This window comes from Gymnoscopelus microlampas, assembly GCF_963454915.1.
Source record: "Gymnoscopelus microlampas genome assembly, chromosome: 2".
In the NCBI taxonomy this organism is placed as follows: Eukaryota; Metazoa; Chordata; class Actinopteri; order Myctophiformes; family Myctophidae; genus Gymnoscopelus; species Gymnoscopelus microlampas.
Window position 1 is genome coordinate 33,877,603 of NC_139939.1, and position 18,307 is coordinate 33,895,909.

The window sequence follows — 18,307 nt, forward strand, 5'->3', positions numbered from 1 at the left end:
TTTTTAGAAAATGGAAAAAAAGAACCTGCGTTAAAAATGTGTAAAATGTAGTTACTATTTAGTTACATTAAGTTTTCATTTGTTCAGTTTTTTTTTTTTTTTTTTTAACACACAGACAGACTAAACCACTTTACCTTTCAAATACAAGACTTTTTGAATGGAATTTAATTGATTTTACAGCGCTGTTGTATGGCAAAGTAGGGCATTCAATTCCAGGGGAAAAAACAAAATATAAAAAGTTTAAATAATGGAGACACAAGGTTTCTGCCCGACAGCAACGATATATATATTTGTGCGTAGGGTCAGAAGGACTATGGCCGATGCCTGCGTTTTTCCCAGTGCTGTGGCTCGTCCTCTGGCAGCTCTCCTGACTCGGTTAAGGGCTCGGCCCTGCGGTCCAACAGCCGCTACAGCAGCAGCCAGGCACGCAGAGCCACTGCCAACAGACAGGTATAGAGCATTGTTCCATTATTTACGCACTCAAACATTTGGCATCGCATCCTGCTCTTGAACGCATCCAAATTTGCATCAATCGCCCCATGGTTCTCTGTTTGTGTCTCTGACTTTGTCTCTGCCTCCGTTTCTGTCTGTCATGCTCTCTTTCTTTTTCTGTTTCTTTTTATCTTTCTCCAACGCTGCCTGTGTGTCTTGCTATCTTCCTCCGACTGTTTTTGACCGCGGGTGTATGTGTGTGTTCATTTGTTCCAGAGCCGTATTAGAAGGATGTGGAACGACACAGTGCGCAGACAGACAGAGTCGTCCTTCATTGCTGCAGATGTCAACAACACTCCAACACTCAACAGAGGTGAAGATCTGTATACATTCACACCTTTGTTCTTCACCTTAGTGTATGTTCTCTCTCTGGCCATGTGATACTGACATTCTTTACTCTCTGAATGAATAGCACAAACTAAGACATTAGTTCATTCTGGTCTTATGGGTGTGCACATTTGACATTTTAGCTGATTTCCCTTTTCCAGAGTGACAAAGTATCAAAGCACTGCATGCACTGTAAGAGAAAAGTAGCTGAACAAGAATGAAGAAGAGCGATGGAGTGATTTAATATACATCACAAATCAACACAAGGGCATATTAGAGTGTGCAAAGGAGGGAGATATGGGAGAGTGGAGAGTAGGACGTGAGGTATTTCTGGGTGAGTTTCAGTTCATGACAGAAGACAGAGAGAGAGAGAGCGACTCAGCTTTTCCAAATGAAGTTGGAAGGGCATTCCGCCATTAAAGAGCCAGGAGGGAGAAGAGTTGAGACTGGGGGAACAGGTGGCATGTGTTCTACAGACATTGATTGTTTCTAGTGTAATTATTTGCCTAAGATTGCTTGTATTTCACCCCCCTCGCCAGCTGCTTTAGGGAACCATTTCCTGACTAACCCAGTGTTGCAGACCCATCCTGGAGCCTCTCCATATGACACTCTGCTAGCCCAAGGGTACAACCAACCCTTCACCTCCACAGGTATAAACCTCAACACAGTGCTTTCTACAGCTACTGTCAGTCTGCCCCTTTGTCTTGGCTTCTTTTATCCTTTTTATACACATGCTCAGCTTCTCTCCTCTGGTTGTTTGTCAGTTTGTCTGACTGTGTTCTTATCTTGAACCAAACCAACTTTTCTAACTTGTTTGTGTAGATCTCAGATGCTTGAAAAGTAACAGTTCACAGTTCACAATCATAGAACAGTCTATTGTTGTGAGTCTATACAATGTACTATACTGTTCATGCCATTTGCTGCGATTGTTCCCTGCAGTCTGCAGGGTAGTGTGACCTTGACCTTGAAAAGTGTGTATTTTGTCTTTTGTCCTTCCCCTTCCGTGTCTCTCTGTCTAACGTGGATCGATAGGAACCTTCAGAAACAGCCAGAGTATGAGCTCTCTTTTATTGTGCTCACTCTATAATCATTCAGCACCATTTCGTTGTGTATTATGGTTCTGTCAACAGTCATGACAATACAAACAGAGACCATGAAAACATTCAAATATCTTCCATATCCATATGGTTGCATAAAATTCCATTCAATGATACTGCTGTTACTGTTATCCAAATCGATCTATACCAGTCTCTCTGCCTGCCCATCCATCCATTATGTTCATTCATCTCAAGGTCATTTACACCAATGGTTCTCAAAGTGGGGTCCTTGAGAGGGTTCCAAAGGGTCCTCAGCAAAATGAAGAACAGTTTAAACACTTTAACCCAAATTGTTGTTTTTTGACTATTGGAAAATAGCCAATCTACAAGCTCACAATGTGATGCGTTGTGAGCTTGTTTAAAACATGTTGACAAATGTTGACAAATCACTTATTGGGGTCCCTGGCACAAAATCTTTTCAAATGGAGGTCTGTGACCTTATGCATATCAATTTGGGGGTCCTTCAAATTTAAAAGGTTTGAGAACCACTTACTTACACAAGTTCTGCTCTGACTCACATCTATCCTCTCCCTAACAGAGGGTGGTGCATCCCAGAGCCAGGAGTCCTGCGGGCTGGACAGTGTGTGTCTCAATGGAGGCTACACCCCCAACACCTTCACCCTGCACGGTCTGGGAGGTGCCGGACCGGGCTCCCGGGCCGGGGTGGTGGGCAGCAGCGACCTCCTGAGGGAAGCGGTAGGGGATGATGTCTCCCCAGGCCTCCTCACTCCCCATGGGGCGTCGGAACTGGCCGGCGGGGCCGGAATGCGCAGGAACCTGTCTGATGCTGCAGCTCTGGAGAAGATGATCATCTCGGAGCTGGTTCAGAGCAACTTGAGGCCCTCTGTGGCCATGCCTGTGCCCCCGGAGCGCTACGGCAGCCTTGCAAGGCCACACCACCATGACAGGCCCACTCATGCCGCTACGTTGACTCGCCACCCTCAACAACAACCACCTCCGCCGCCCTCGGACGGGGTCTGGGCCGCCACCATGCAGACGCACATGCGTCACAACAGCGCACAAGACGCTGGCTGGACGCACGCTAGCAGGCACCAGACGCAAATCCAGACTGACGCACATGCCGCCGCCGCGTCGACACGCGGCCAGGATCATACTGGGACGCCGCGGCTGCAGGACGGCTGGTCGCATCCCGCGGTCTCCCCCACAGACTCTGAGGCTCACGAGCAACAGCAGCAGCAGCAGCTTCAGGACAGAGAGAGGTTGCAGCTGCAAAGCACCCTGGGTCGTCGCGGGGGGCTCCAGGACAGACAGCAGCAGCAAGCCCGTCCCCCCGACGTTCAGGCTCGTCCCTACTCCTCCACCCTCAGCCGCACCCCCGGCACGCTAGCCCGGCATCGCGCGGGGGGCGATATGGGCCTAGGGACGGAGAGAGACAGAGAGAGGGACAGAGACAGAGACAGGAATCTTTACCGGGACAGACCCTTACCCCCTCCTCCGCCCCCTCCACCTCAGGAGTCTGAACCCCTGTACAAGGCTCTGGAGGAGCCGCTGCTGCTGAAACAGAGGGACGTAGGCCTGGATGGATGGAGAGCAGGGCAAGACAGAGACAAGGAGGAGGCCTTCCTGCTGAAAAGAGACGCTTCCATGGAGGACTGGAGAGCGGGAGCCGAGCGAGAGAGGGAGGAGTCATTTCGACCTCAGAAGCGAGACCCTGCAATGGATGAGTGGAGAGGCGGGATGGAGCGAGGGAGAGAGGAGCCCCTCCTTTTAGACAAGAGAGACGGAAGGATGGAGCTGTGGCATGGAGGAGCAGAGCCCGGGAGGGAGGAGACGTTTATAACGCAGAAGAAGGACTTCGAGCTGGACGGGTGGAGAGCAGGGATGGAGAGAGAGAAAGAAGCCGCTTTGTTCTTGAAGGACAGGGATGGCTGGAGAGGAGGGGTGGAGAGAGAGAGCGAGGACTTTAAACAGAAGGACAGGGCACTAGAGGTGTGGAGAGGAGGGATAGATATTGACAGGGAGGAACCCTTCCTGTTTGAGAGCAAAGACGGAGGCATGGAGGGATGGAAGAGAGGGAAAGACAGAGGGAACACGCAGCCACACCGCTACCACGGCGATCCGGACGACTCTGACAGCTTCGCCCTGCCCCTGACCCCTGACCTCGACCTTGATCCTGACTCCTCCCCCATTTACGCCAGAGATTCCAACCCCTCCCCCCTCTACCCCGGAGACCGCCGCACACCGCCCCTCAACATCTTCCCTCGGAGCTCTCCGCCGACAAACATCTTTGTTCCCCGAGAGGCCAACTCCCCCCCGAACCTCTACTCCCGCCACTCCCCTCAGGTGTATAGCCGGAGCAGCTCCCCGCCCCGCTTCTACACTCGAAACTCCCCGCCCGCTCTCTCCTACCCCGACAGCAGCCCCGAAGGTAACGAGGACGTCAGCCCTGCCAGCGGTCAGCCGCAGCGGCCCGCTCTGGAACTGCCCTATAGCCTGGGACGCCCCCCACTGGGCCCGCGGCCCAATCACTTGCAGACCTTCTACCAGCCCCCGCCGCTGGCAGCCAATGGGGAGACGGCGTACACGGCAGAGCCCCCCACCGAAGAAGAAGACGGACAGATGCAGCGAGTGACGAGCCTGTGACTAGGGCGGTGGTGATCGGGGTATAGAAACCAGGGAGGAGGAACGACGGCGGCCATACAAAAGCGAAAACAAAACAGTTGGCGGTACTGATGAGGATGATGATGGTGACGATACCGACGTGGCTTGAGGAAAAGCGATGATGATGATGATGGTGATGAAGGCTCCTTCCTGTTTCTATCTCCCGATCACCACGAGACTTCCCCCCCTTCGCCCTTTTCATGGTTTTGTTACTTTTTTAAAGACTGTAATCCATTTATAAATTACCTTTTTTCTGTCTACCTTTCTCTCTGTCTCCGTCCATTCCCCTTCTTCTCCCGTCTTTCCTAAACCACTGGTTCTCAACGTCGGGTTTGGGGCCCACCAGGGCTCCAAATGGACCCTTTCGGGTCTTAAACTCCGAGAGGTTACAAAGGGAACCATTTGTGGGCTAGACGTGGCTAGACGTTGAGAAACAGTGTCTCAAACCCTCCTGTGTGGTCCCTTCTCATTGGTGCTTTATCCTTATGGACTCATTGTCTGAATTTCTATTGGTTCATCCTCTGGGTGTTGCCCTTCCCTGTAGCAAGCAAACAGTGTGTCAAAGAAGCACTAGTATGTTGCCAAAAAAAGAAAAGAAAAGAGAAAAAAATCCTTTCAAAGAACATGTGCATGAATTTATAGTGGCTTTACAAGGCTACATACTGTAGGAGGAACATGTTTTTATGTGTGTGGGTGAGTGTGCGCGTGCGTGGGTGTGAGTGTGTGTGTGTGTGTGCGCACGCGTACGTGAGTGTCTGGGTGTGCGTGTCTGTGCATGCGTGCATGTGTGTATGCACGCGTGCCGTGTGCGTGCCTGTGTTTGAGCTGCGTGGGTGTGTGTACATCGCTCTTGTATAAACAATGTATCACAATGCAGCATTTTATCAATATCAATGGGGACCCCTCATGCACACGCCCTCTTCCTGCTGTTTTTTGAACTCTTGACCAATCCCACTTCACATCAAGACCAAAAGCGTCCAGTCCTCCAGACAGAGACTGTTGGTGATGGAACATATTGCCCTGGCATTTGCCACGGTAACAGAACTCTTTGAGCTCCTGAACCGATCATATAAGCCTCAGAACTTTTATTGCGTTCCCCCCCCCCCGAGACCCGTGTACATAGACGACCCCAAAGTGTTCTGATTGTCTTGTATTGCTATTGAAGTTCAAGTAAAGATGTGAAACCATTGCATGTCCATCCTTCTGTTGGTGTGGGTGTCAGGAGAGATTGAGAACGAAGAAACGATCAATTTAAGGGCTGATGGGTGGACTCATGCTGCTACAAGAAATACCAAACTCAAATGCATTTCACATTTATGTTACCAAAAATATATATTTTAAAATATATTTTGAACCATATTTTCTGAAAATATATTTCTGGCCATTTTTGTTTTATATTAGAAAAATGGCATTTATTTTCTTTATGGTATATGAAGGAACACAGCATAACGAATAATTTAGAGTGTATTATAAAGCGGTATTCAATTATAATTTGTAAACGCAACTAGAACCACTGACTGTATATAAAGACAGGACTACACTGTAGGAAATACAACACTGTACACAGGCTCAAATCAAAGTTGGAGAAAGACACAAATACTGTAGAAATTAGTATTTCTAAATAACTTGACGTCAAATGATACAACTGTTTAAAAATAAGTCACCATTGCCTTTAATGGTCTGTGCACTCTTGGACAGAAGTTTGTAACATTGTAAAAACTGAGAAAACTCACATGGATTATTTACATGGTCTAAAGCGTAATTTATACTCTGTAGTACGACAGTGTTTCTTTCCAAAAAAGGTTCTACTGAAGGTTCTTTTTGGCACCGTTGCGCGATGGAGTATAAATTAAGCTTAATCGTGGCATAACATCAGTAAAGTTCATGAGGTACTGGAGCCAGGCTGCATACACACACATGAAGGAGAACATGAAAACATTCAAAACATGTCTACAAACACACTGACAGAATGAGTTGTTTTATCGCTATTGGTACATTTCTTTCTGTACCATTACATTCACTGAGTTTATGTACAGTTTACAGTATGTAGAACTGGCTACGATTTCACTTAAGTATAAAATTGTAAATTACATTCTATCTGCTTAGTCATCATTACAAATAATTAATTTACAACATTAGTGGCATTTTTAAAAGTATTTTTAAAGTGCTATTTCTGTGTGATACAGGTTATTATTATGAGGTTAAGAGTGCTAGTGGTCAGTCGGTGTTTAGGTACAATCTACATGCTCATCTGACAGGCAAATACATGTGAAGCTAGTGTCAAACATGATGAATGTGTATGTATATACTGTACATAATATTTCACATTTTCAAAATATGGCCAAAATGTATTTGAAAATATATATTTGGAACCTGAAGATACATTTAGCATTTATCCAAATATTGCATGCATAATCATTATTTTTCTCCCACATTTTCTCCCAAAATATATATTTTGGGCCATTGTGTATATTTTGAAAGAGGTGAAAAGCGTTTTTCCTATGTATGGACGAAGGCCACTTCATAGGCAACAACCTTCAACAACCCGTCTCATACATATCCTGAAGAGTTCAATGACTCCTTTTTCACTGAAGACAATTGATAGAGGAGGTTGGAAATGGTCTCTCTCTCCCTCTCTCTCTCCCTCTTGTCTGGAAACTGAGGTATGTGATTTGACTTCACAGGAAATGGTCCGACATTCTTCAAATCTCTGTCTAACCGAGCCAGACTACAGGCTACAGACTGGCAGGCTCACACAAACATGCAGGTACTTTGTGCATAGTGTATGCATGAGTTGGTGAACATGTGGTGTTGTGTACTACAGTGGTTCTTAACTGGTTCCGCAATAGTCTCTGAAGTTTGCGTTAATGGTGACATCAGGGCCTGGAATTGTATGTTAAATAATAGAATATTTCTCTATTAATGTTGATGTCTGCCCCGTGACCTTGACAAAGCCTCTTATGGCCCTCTTTTATGGGTCCCATCCCACTGGTTGGGAAACAGTGACCTAGCAGATGGTATGGTGGGGTGACAAGGTGCTGTCCAGGGCTTGGTTTGGACTGACAGCAGGACTGGAGGTCTTAAACATGGAGGAGATGTGGCAAGCCTGGGAAACACACAGACACAACACACACTGGTGAGCTACACAACTCTATGACAGCCATTGACTTTAACCACGTTAGCTCTATTAAAGGAGACATCCGTGCATTTTAAGTGTTATCTTTGATGTGTGGCAAATCACTCACCAACGTAGAAATGCCCATTGAGTTACTCCACAGATCCCCCTGTCGACCCCCACCGTTGGCATAATAGGAGGCGCGAGCATAGCCCAAATTCGCCTATTTTAACAAATGCAAAGTCTGTTTTTTTTCTCCTAGCACTCACTGTGGAGTCCCATGATACCCTTACAGGCGTTGAAAGTCCCGACAAGCTAACCGCTAATAACAGAACGAGCTAACGCTCGTTGCTTGTTTCTCTCCGAACCTGGCAACCTGGTGTTGCCAGGCAGAGAGATAAGCAGCCAGCCTATTATGCCAACGGTGGGGGTCGACAGGGGGATCTGTGGAGTAACTCAATGGGCATTTCTACGTTGGTGAGTGATTTGCCACACATCAAAGATAACACTTAAAATGCGCGGATGTCTCCTTTAAAAAAAATTGCTAAAGTAGCTCATCTACAACCTCACAACACATGATGCGAAAAATGCAATGCTATTTTTGCACTTTTTGAACATTTTGGATGTTTACATTTTATTTATGCTTATAATGACATGCTCAAAATAGATGCTGTACTGACCACCCAGTAAGCAGTGAGGGCTCCCTGTAAGTAGCCAGTCAATACATCGGAGGGGTGGTGTCTGAAGTCTGAAATGCGGGTCAGGCCCGTGTACACTGCCAGCAGGACCAGGAGGGACTGCAGCACAGGTCTCAGCAACCGAGCACCACGCCACGTCAACCGCGCCTGCAGGTAAAACTACAAACACATACAGTAACACCAGGTTTACTTTGAACTCTTGTCTCCTTGAAATGAAATAACACATCAGTTAACCCATTAAGAACTGAGGCCGATTCTACAAATGCCTTCTAAATCAGCAGTTCTCACACTTTTTCGTAATTAAAATAAAAAATAGTAGATGTACAAGCTTGCAGCGTGGCACGAAGCTGTGAGCTTGTATACAGTATCTGCTCATTTTGAATAGCCAACGCAAAAATCAAAAATGACACAGATGCTTTCCCAGTTTTAATGGGTTAAATAATGATTAACACTGCAGTGACAAAGGTGTAGTTTTCTGTACACAGAGCTCCTGACCAATCTCCATTGTAGCTCCAAATTGGGTTAAAATGGTGAAAGATCCTTATATGGATCTTTAAATTAAGCCTAAATTATGCCTTTGTTGCATTCACAGCAAGTGTCGCTTGCTGTGAAGAACTGATTCCCAATGAAAAAATGCTGTGTTATTTATTTTCAGTGAGCGACAAAGCATAACTTAGATTTTCATCTTTGTAATGTTGAGTTTTACAACCGAGTTGCCTACATTGTGCGATTAGGTTTCTGTTTCCAACCTCTCTCCTTACTCAATCTGTCACATAAAATAACAGACAAGAGGATAAGAGAGAGACAGCAGCACTCATGGAAAAATACATCTACACAGAGCCAATTCTGCTATGCACAAGCAATCAAGCATGCATACACTCCAGATTTGACTGTGTGTATACACAAGCATATAGTACACATGCACATAGTACAATACACATTTGAACACATTCACACATGCACACATGCACACATGCACACATGCACACTCACACGCACGCACGCGCACGCACGTGTGTGCACACACACACACACACACACACACACACACACACACACACACACACACACACACACACACACACACACACACACACACACACACACACACACACACACACACACACACACACACAAACACAGAGCAAAGCAGAGAGGCAGTGACAAGGAGGTCAGACTCCTCCCATAGCAGAACAAAGCTGTCTCTGTCTGTCCCAGTTCTCCTTTCAGACCCTCTCTCTTTCTACCTCTTTTCTTCTTTCATTCTCTCGCTCTCTGCTTCACACTAGACTGATGATGGCTCCCTGTTGCAGTTCTCTCCTGCTGCATTTTTTGCTGTAATTGGACTTGGGAGAGAATGCATTGTGTTCGACCAGAGTGTACAGTATGTGTGTGTGAGAGTGGGGGGAAAAGTGTCAGTCAGACAGACAGACGGACGGACGGACGGATGGGTGGATGGATGGATTCATTGATTGATAGATACTGTACATATACGTAGATAGATTGATAGACTATACTTACTGCTAGATAGAGCATGGTATACATCGCAAAAGAGGCGTGGCCAGAGAAGAAAGATTTCCTGAAAAGAATACACATTTAGAACAAGGTGGAACCCAACCACATGTACAGCACAAACATGCACACAGATAAAGTATACTGTTTACCAGAGGTGGGGACTTGGACTCGAGACTCGAGACTCGACTTGACTTGAAGTCCCGATTTTGATGACTTTAGACTTGCTTGACCAAATCAAAAATAGACTTGGACTTGCTTGGGACTTGAATGCCAAAGACTTGAGACTTGACTTGACTTGAACGCTAAAGACTTGAGACTTGACTTGACTTGAGCCCTCTTGACTTGAAAATTCAAGTATTTTCAAGTCACTTTCAAGTCAAGCCAAAAATGTTTAAAAAGTGTGCATCAACTATAATGTTATTAGTCAGAAATCCCGGCCGTCAGTGACACCTAGTGTAGTGTTGCCAAAGCTGCTTATTTACCCTAACTTTTGGACAAGATTTGGCTTGTTTTTGGCTTGTTTTTGGAAGTCGGTTCGCTTGTTTCTCTCCCGATACTTGGCAACACTGGCCCACATGTTGCACGTTACCAAACAAACAACACACCGGCTTCACTCCTGCCGTCGCTGCTGGAACTGAAGCCAGGTGGAATAAAATGTCAACTCCAGCAGTTATAGCTGTCGGTTTTAAAGATTACGAGAAAAGCAGTATGCAAGGCAAGACCTATACTTCACATTAACATTACTGCATGCTAAGTGCAAACTATAACCAGTGGTGGAAAGTAACTAAGTACATTTATTCAAGTACTTTACTTAAGTATTTGTAATTTTCAGTACTTTTACTTCTACATTACAGTCATTTAGCAGCGCCTTTATCCAAAGCGACTTACAGTAAGTGCATTCAACATAGGTAGGGAACTAAACTACTAATCACCAGAAGTTTTAAGTGCATTTTCTGCAAAAACAAGCAACCAGTCCAAGAGTATACCTAGCGCTAAGGTAAAAGTGCAATATATCAGCTACCTACTTCTACATATGAGAGGCAGATATTAGCCTACTTTTACTCCACTACAATTATTTGAAAACTTTAGGTACCAATTACTTTGTAGATTTTGGTTATTAATACAAAACATACATTGACCACTTCAGCGCTATATACATTTCCTCTTCTAACCCGGATTTGAACGCGGTTTCCAGTGCAAGTGCTGAAATTTCACCATTGTGATAATAGAGCCTGCCTGCTTGATCAGAGGATACACTGAATTTGTGTCAGATCCTGTGTCTAGGTGAGACATGGCCTTTGACATTATCTAAATGTCTCAATAGAAGAGCAGGGAGACAAAATACAACCACCCTGATTGTATAAGTTATATTGTAGTAACATACTCTACCATACAGATTGTACAAATTGACATTATATTCATTAAAAAGGGCCCTTTTAAACCCTGTCCTCAAGGAGGAAATTAAAAGTACAGTATCTGCGTTCTGTTGGCCTGGAAGAACCCTTGTTTTAAAACAAATGCAAATTGTGAAAAATGCTCATGATGTATGTAAATCTTTACATATCTTGAATTAACATTTTGACTTGTTTGGGACTCGAAACAAAAGGTTAAGACTTGTTTGGGACTCCAAACAAAAGGTTAGGACTTGTGTGGGACTCGAACCAAAATGCTAAGGACTTGTGTGGGACTCGAAACAAAAAGCTGGGGACTTGGACTTGACTTGGGACTTGGCTTTGTTGACTTGGACTTGACTCGGGACTTGAGAGCAAAGACTTGAGACTCGACTTGGACTTGCAACATAGGGACTTGGTCCCACCTCTGCTGTTTACTGTACACCATGCGTGTACACACGCACACACACACACACACACACACACACACACACACACACACACACACACACACACACACACACACACACACACACACACACACACACACACACACACACACACACACACACACACACACACACACACACAAACACACACACACACACACACGCGCGCGCGCGCACACACGCACGCACGCACGCACGCACGCACGCACGCACGCACACACACACACACATACACACACACACATGCACAAACACACACCTGGCCTCCTCCTCCAAGCGGTGGTCTGGCTGGTTGCATGTCACTGATGCAACATACGTTCCAGGTGTGCAGTTGAGGGAAGCGTAGGAGACTCCACACACAGACAGGAAGTGGGGTCTCAGCCTGCCCACGCTCAACTTGGCCATGTTGGTCAGTGACTGGCCCACGCAGCAGCCAAACAGGAAGCAGCCCAGCTCCTTGTACAGACACGACACGTAGAGGTTCCTCACAAAGGCCTTGGAGCTGATGCCACGGAAACGCACCCTGTAACACTCCCCGAGAGCGATCTGAAAAGTGGACACGTAGCAAGTAGCAATAACGTTAATTGTATTGCAACTTCCATGCACTGAACGCAGCTCAATCATGAACATATGAAACCAATATTTTAGAACCAATATAAAACGTTTTACAACCAAAAAATCGAGAAGCAATATTTTTTTGATAATTGTTTCCCTAATCAATGAATCGATATGAAAATAAATTCGATTTTTTTTATAATCGACTAAATTGTTTAGTCTGATTAACCTCTTAACCCTGTATCATACTTCGTTGTACAATGGTGGCGTACAACATTTTTTGAAAATAGCAGATCTACAAGCTCACAACACAAAAATAATAATCATTCATTAATCAGAATCGAGGCTTAAGTTTTAAATACTTGTGATATAGATGCAAAGTCACATCGCCCAACCCTACATGTTGTATGGACCATGTATATCCCAAGTCACTATGTCATAAGTCCTTGAAGATCTGACCTACTGGCAGCATGCACAAGACATTTACACACATGGGGCGGCAGTGGCTTAGGGGTAGACTGGCCGGTAAAGTGGCCGGATGGGAAATGCAAGGTTCCCAGTTCCATCCCGGGCTCCCCCAGAGTTAGTGTCGAAGTGTCCTTGAGCAAGACGCTGAACGCCTAATTGCTCCCGATGAGCAGGTTGGTGTCTTGCATGGTTTCCTCCGCCATCGGTGTGTGAATGTAATGCACAATCTATGTGAAGTGCTTTTAGCTATATAAATGCAGCGTTCACATTTAGTGCTGATCGGTGTAGTAATTTGAAAAATTATCCGTTTACAGACACAGGTAAACCCATGGACACATAAATATTTTGGGGACATACATGTATGGACAAACACTCTTCTAAACAGCTCACACCTTAGGCATCAAGTCGTACAAAAGAAATTATGATGATGATGAGGATATGAAGAATGAGCTCTATACTCACGGTGAGGCCAGTGATGACAATGCCTCCAGTGATGAGGAGTTCATCTGGTATAACCTCTCTGTGCAGGTATGGGTAGGTGATGCTGGGGTCCCCACACATGAAACCCCTTCTGTATGGACTCACCGCCTTTAGCTCACAGGCAAAGAATGGAATGGAGGCTGCGCCAAGGAGGAAGGTGGAGGTATGTGAGGATGAGTTAAATAAGAGAAAGAATTCAACCTCATAACAAATCAGTGCAGTCCCAGCGGGAGTATAGATGTCTCAGTCTGCAGACAATGCAGCTTTGGGAGGAGAGGAGAAAAAACCCCAAAACAAAACAAAAGAGCAAACAAACAGAAGACACAAATATCCCTGTTCCTGGGGTGGGGGGGGGGGATAGACTGCAAAACATGAGAGTGGGAACCCTCTAGTTTTCTCTAGAGAAGTTAGACAACCATAAGGAATGTTATGGGGTCACGGCTAAGTTCCTTTGGGACCAGAGAAACCAGTAGGAACATCAGCTTGAGAGGGGGTTTCAGTTTCCTGGCTGAACAAAGGCTGCATCGGCGCACTCCACTGGGACTGAAAATAGAATAGTATTGTAAAAGCAAGCGGAGCGGAGAGGGGACCTGGTTTGGACTGCGCATGAGTACTGTGTGTTTCTGTTGATGGGGAGAGAGCGAGAGGGGCTGTTTGTGACTTCAGTTCAACTTACCCATTGCAAATACAATGATAGTGACTGTGGCAGGAGACCAGGGCTGGAGCTAGCCCTGCCCCGTCTCTGTTTGGTGCCTGCCTATATGCAGTGTTCATTTAATGACTGTGTCACTTGCCGAAAATCTGTTATTGTCTGCCTACAGTATGTGCTTCAGGGTCAATTTAGCTGGGTTTATGCCCACTCTCTTTGATTCCCTGCCTCCCTCCCTCCTCTTTTTCATTCCATCTCTCCATCACTCCCCCTTTCTTTTGCTCTCTCTCTCTCTCTCGCTCGCTCGCTCGCTCGCTCGCTCTCTCTCTCTGTCTCTCTCTCTCTCTCTCTCACGCTGTTCCTAGCAGATACAAGTATGCAAGTGGGATGGAGAGAAGAGTAAATGTGTGAGAGGGAAGGAGATAAAACTCTCTTCATCCAACCTGTTGTTTGTTTACGCAGACTCTCCTTCCAGCCTCATTCAATTAGCTGCTCTTACATCTTACATAACTGGAGTCCTATTACATACTGTAAAGAGGGAATGGGAGGAGGAGAGGGTCAATTAAAGACCCTCTCTCATAGACTCATAGCACACAGGGATTGTGTATTTATTTATTTATACTGAATACAATTCCCCTCGGCCTCGCTCTACCCTGAGAACTTGAGGTTGTCATGGAAACTGTAGAATTCCCTGAGCAATGCACGAAGCGGCTGGCACGGAGCGCTCGAGAGCGCGCGTGAGCAGAGTGAATGAGGGAACATGAGGGAGGGAGAGAGACAGAGGAACAGTGTGTGTGTGAGAGAGAAAGAGAGCGAGCACGAAGAAAGTGCAACTTTCTTTCTTTCTGTGCACATTCTCAAAGCTCATTTTGACCCACGGTTGTGCTAAACGTCCTGAATTTAGCCACTGACACATGTGCTCATTGTTGACATGACCAAACAACAAACGGAGCAGCAGTGGACAAACAATAGCTTACTACAGTGTATTCTCAGCAGAATACTATTTAGGACAACAAAAGGCAAAACAGCCACTGACTGACTTTAAGATAAACAAACAAACAAGTAGAGAATCAGGGTCAATTGTTCCCCAATTTGTCTTTTGCTCCATTAGTAAAATAAATAACACTTTCTCAATTATGAGTTATTATGACACACATACTTAATAACTTGTATCTGTCTGTGAACTGTTGGTAGTGTTTAATTGATTCATTCTCAAAGGTGAAAGCCACAACTCAACAGGATGAGCGCCAAAGAACATTTGACCCTTTCACCATGGTTCCAGTGCACAAGTCAGTTTTTCCACTTTATTTTAAAATAGGCTAAACAAAAAGTCATGATGGATGATTTATTACCATTTTACAATCATAACACATGTTCAGACATGTTTTTCTTCTATACATCAATGAAAATTGTTTGTCACAATATCCAACACATTTTTATTCCAGTTAACATGACTAGGATGGCACCGCCGGCCTACTTGGTGCTACAGCATGTAGGGAACGATGCAAGTCGTTCCATTTATATTGGCTATGCGGCCCATACATTACGTGACGTTCGGCCAATCAGTTAAGCTGACGGGTCGGGTTAGCCAATCAGGGACTTATACCGGCATAGTGGCACAAACGTAACGTCTTACGTGACCAATCCGTGAAGCCAATGGTTTGACTTGATCAATCAGGGAAGCTGATCGCCAATCTCCAATCTCCTGAACACACAGAGCATTTGTGCCTTCTTCTCTGACCCACGGGCTGTAATATACAGATTTATAATGGTTTTCTCGGTTCTCGGAAATCGTTGGTCCGTCCGAATTGCCATTTGGCACACGGGTCATATGAGACACACATGCCGTGTTTGAAACTGCTCGGTCGGATGCTTTTCGAGTTACGCCCGGGACAGTGTGACACACACACACACACACACACACACACACACACACACACACACACACACACAGATTTGGCAAATTATAGTATAGATGTCTGGTTAATTTTGTTTTACTCGCAAGTTATTGCTGGTGCATCTGCCAGCTGAATCTGGAATTATAAAGGTCTCTCATCATTTAACCATCAATTATACACAGTATACCTGAACCCTAGCATTCCTAGCCTGGCATTGCCAGACTGATCACGTGGGATCCCTCACACTTTCCCCCACAATATCGTGGGGAAGGTGTGAGTGATCCCATGTGATCAGTCTGGCAATGCCAGGCTATAGCATCCCTATTCTGGGGTTTAACATGCACCGAAAGTAGCAGCTCTACAACGCATAGATCTGCTATGCACTGCTGTCAGGTACTACCATGAGACAACATGCATTGCAACACGTTATGAGCTTATGGATCGGCTATTTTCGCCGAAGAGATTTGGTGTAGATAAATCCTAGTGGACCTATATGGGTATAGGTCCACAAGGTCCTAGGTCCAATTGAGTGTGTGTGTGTGTGTGTGTGTGTGTGTGTGTGTGTGTGTGTGTGTGTGTGTGTGTGTGTGTGTGTGTGTGTGTGTGTGTGTGTGTGTGTGTGTGTGTGTGTGTGTGTGCTACAGATGTAAACTTTTGGTTTGGAAGCCTAGGGCACGTGCACAAGTTGGTTGTGAGGGGCCTTCAAATGGCCGACCTCTCCAAAAGGAGGGCTAAACAATTAGCAAGGTACTGCTCAATATCAGATATTATAGGAAGCCGCTCGATTTGGAGGAGGCGTTGTTTCCTTTACCCATGATTGTTGTCTGCTGTGTTTGACAAGTATGCCATCTTTTGTTTTGTATGTAACAATGCTCTGCCTTACATGCACTTTGTAACTGGCTGTTTTCCCATTATCTGACTGCACCCCCCACCGGGAAACCCAATCTGGGGCACGGCACCAATGTAACACCCGTGATTCGAACCCCAGTCTCCTGCGTGTCTCCGGCGACACTAAAGCCAAAGATCTTTACAACTATCCTGTCATATACCGAGATTCGAACCCGGGTCTGTAAAGGGACACTAAACTTTAGTGTCCCTTTACAGATTCCCTCTTAGGCAAGTGGTTGGCTTTAGTGACTAAAGCCAACCACTTGCCTAAGAGGGAATCCCCCCTTGGTCAAGGAAGATATTAGGCCTTTAGCAGCTGTAATTTAATGATTGCATTCAATTACAATTCATCACTTACAGTGTAGATACATGGAGTGCGTGGTATGTGGGACTGGAGTTTATCCAGACATAATGTACATAAAGCGACAGTAAAAGTGCAACATTCCCACTCTTTCATTGATCAGAGAGAGGTGGGTCAAAGGCTTTGGTCTTCATGCAGAGGCTCTACTCTGCTAGCAAGAAAAAGACAGCCAATGATAATAACATCTATGATGTTACTAATGATCCCAAACTAAATAAGGGACTGAACTGAAACTGAAAAAAGCATTGACATGAAAACAATAAATGTCTGACAACTTGAGATTCAGTCCTGGTCGGAGCTTGACAAATTATTGACAGTCCTCAAAACAGCAAGGATTAACTGACCTCAGTCTCCCCTAAATATAAATAAAATAAATGCTGTAGCCATGTCAGGAAAGTGATATACAGTAGCCTACCTGATACTTTATTGTGTATTGTTTATTTTAGATCCCCATTAGTGACTGTTCTTCCTGGGGTCAAACAGTACTATTTAAAAAAAAATACACTGCAATCAAAAAAAGTACACGTTATTGTGTCAGTATTTGCTTACCAAAGAACAGGCAGAGGAGGTCTAAGCCCACCAGAAGCCTTCGTTTAGACAGGATGGCTCCAGTAACTTCATCATTGAGTTTCTTCCCTGTGCAGTTGTCCTTCCCCACTGATGCCATGATGCCCCTGTTGTCCGCTAGTTTGAGCTGTAAGTCCGGGTTGGTGACAGACACACTGACACTTTGATGAACAAACTTATCCAACATGGTGAATAACCCGTAAAGTTTGCAGTCACAATTACTTGTCGGTATCAAAAAAAAAGGTCGGAGCGCTCGTCAAATCATTTGTGGGACTGAAGACTTGATGGCTGCGAATGAAGAATCGGATGCTTATGGAAGTTCCTAAAGACTCTTGGCTCTTTTTATTTCATCGCTCATTCCATAAAACTCGCCCTGACTTGCTCTACACATAGTCTGACTGTCACGGTGTCACCACCTAGATATGTGCATCATCCGTCTCCCACACACACACACACACACACACACACACACACACACACACACACACACACACACACACAGCCCTCCAGACCAGACCCTAGGCTACAGTTGCGAAACGGACCTTCATGGATAAATGATAAATCACAGCCAGAGCCTTTCCTTTCTCTGCGCAACTTGCGCTCTTTCTGAAAAAGTGATCATGCCTATCAGTGCGTGCTGCGTGTGTGTGTGTGTGTGTGTGTGTGTGTGTGTGTGTGTGTGTGTGTGTGTGTGTGTCTCTCTCCGCCCCCCCCCCCTCTCTCTCTCTCTCTCTC

The 18,307-nt window shown here is 45.4% G+C and overlaps 2 protein-coding genes across 2 annotated transcripts in view; one reads left to right on the forward strand and one right to left on the reverse strand.

Moving 5' to 3' along the window:
- LOC311056797 (adhesion G protein-coupled receptor L1) overlaps positions 1 to 5,654 on the forward strand; it is a 39,853-nt gene extending 34,199 nt beyond the window's left edge. The window contains exons 22-26 of the mRNA XM_084073605.1: positions 301 to 450; positions 709 to 805; positions 1,359 to 1,469; positions 1,852 to 1,872; positions 2,455 to 5,654. Coding sequence (XP_083929731.1) covers positions 301 to 450; positions 709 to 805; positions 1,359 to 1,469; positions 1,852 to 1,872; positions 2,455 to 4,520 — 2,445 coding nt within the window. The 3' untranslated portion in view covers positions 4,521 to 5,654. The remainder of the gene's footprint in view (positions 1 to 300; positions 451 to 708; positions 806 to 1,358; positions 1,470 to 1,851; positions 1,873 to 2,454) is intronic.
- A 549-nt stretch (positions 5,655 to 6,203) lies between these two features.
- LOC311064484 (phospholipid phosphatase 3-like) lies at positions 6,204 to 18,012 on the reverse strand. The gene is made up of 6 exons (XM_084084315.1): positions 17,555 to 18,012; positions 13,192 to 13,349; positions 11,966 to 12,252; positions 9,873 to 9,930; positions 8,334 to 8,510; positions 6,204 to 7,644 (listed from the first exon to the last, which is right to left on the reverse strand). The coding sequence occupies exons 1-6, from the start codon at positions 17,757 to 17,759 to the stop codon at positions 7,546 to 7,548; spliced, it is 984 nt and encodes a 327-aa protein (XP_083940441.1). The 5' UTR covers positions 17,760 to 18,012; the 3' UTR covers positions 6,204 to 7,545.
- Positions 18,013 to 18,307: the final 295 nt, after the last annotated feature.

Bases quoted from the DNA above. Each gene is read 5' to 3' on its own strand.
- LOC311064484 (XM_084084315.1), bottom strand. From the start codon at position 17,759: ATGTTGGATAAGTTTGTTCATCAAAGTGTCAGTGTGTCTGTCACCAAC. The intron at 12,253-13,191 runs GTGAGTATAGAG...TCCACTTTTCAG, and splicing joins TTGTCATCACTGGCCTCACC to ATCGCTCTCGGGGAGTGTTA. The intron at 9,931-11,965 runs GTGTGTGTTTGT...TATTCTTTTCAG, and splicing joins CGCTTGGAGGAGGAGGCCAG to GAAATCTTTCTTCTCTGGCC.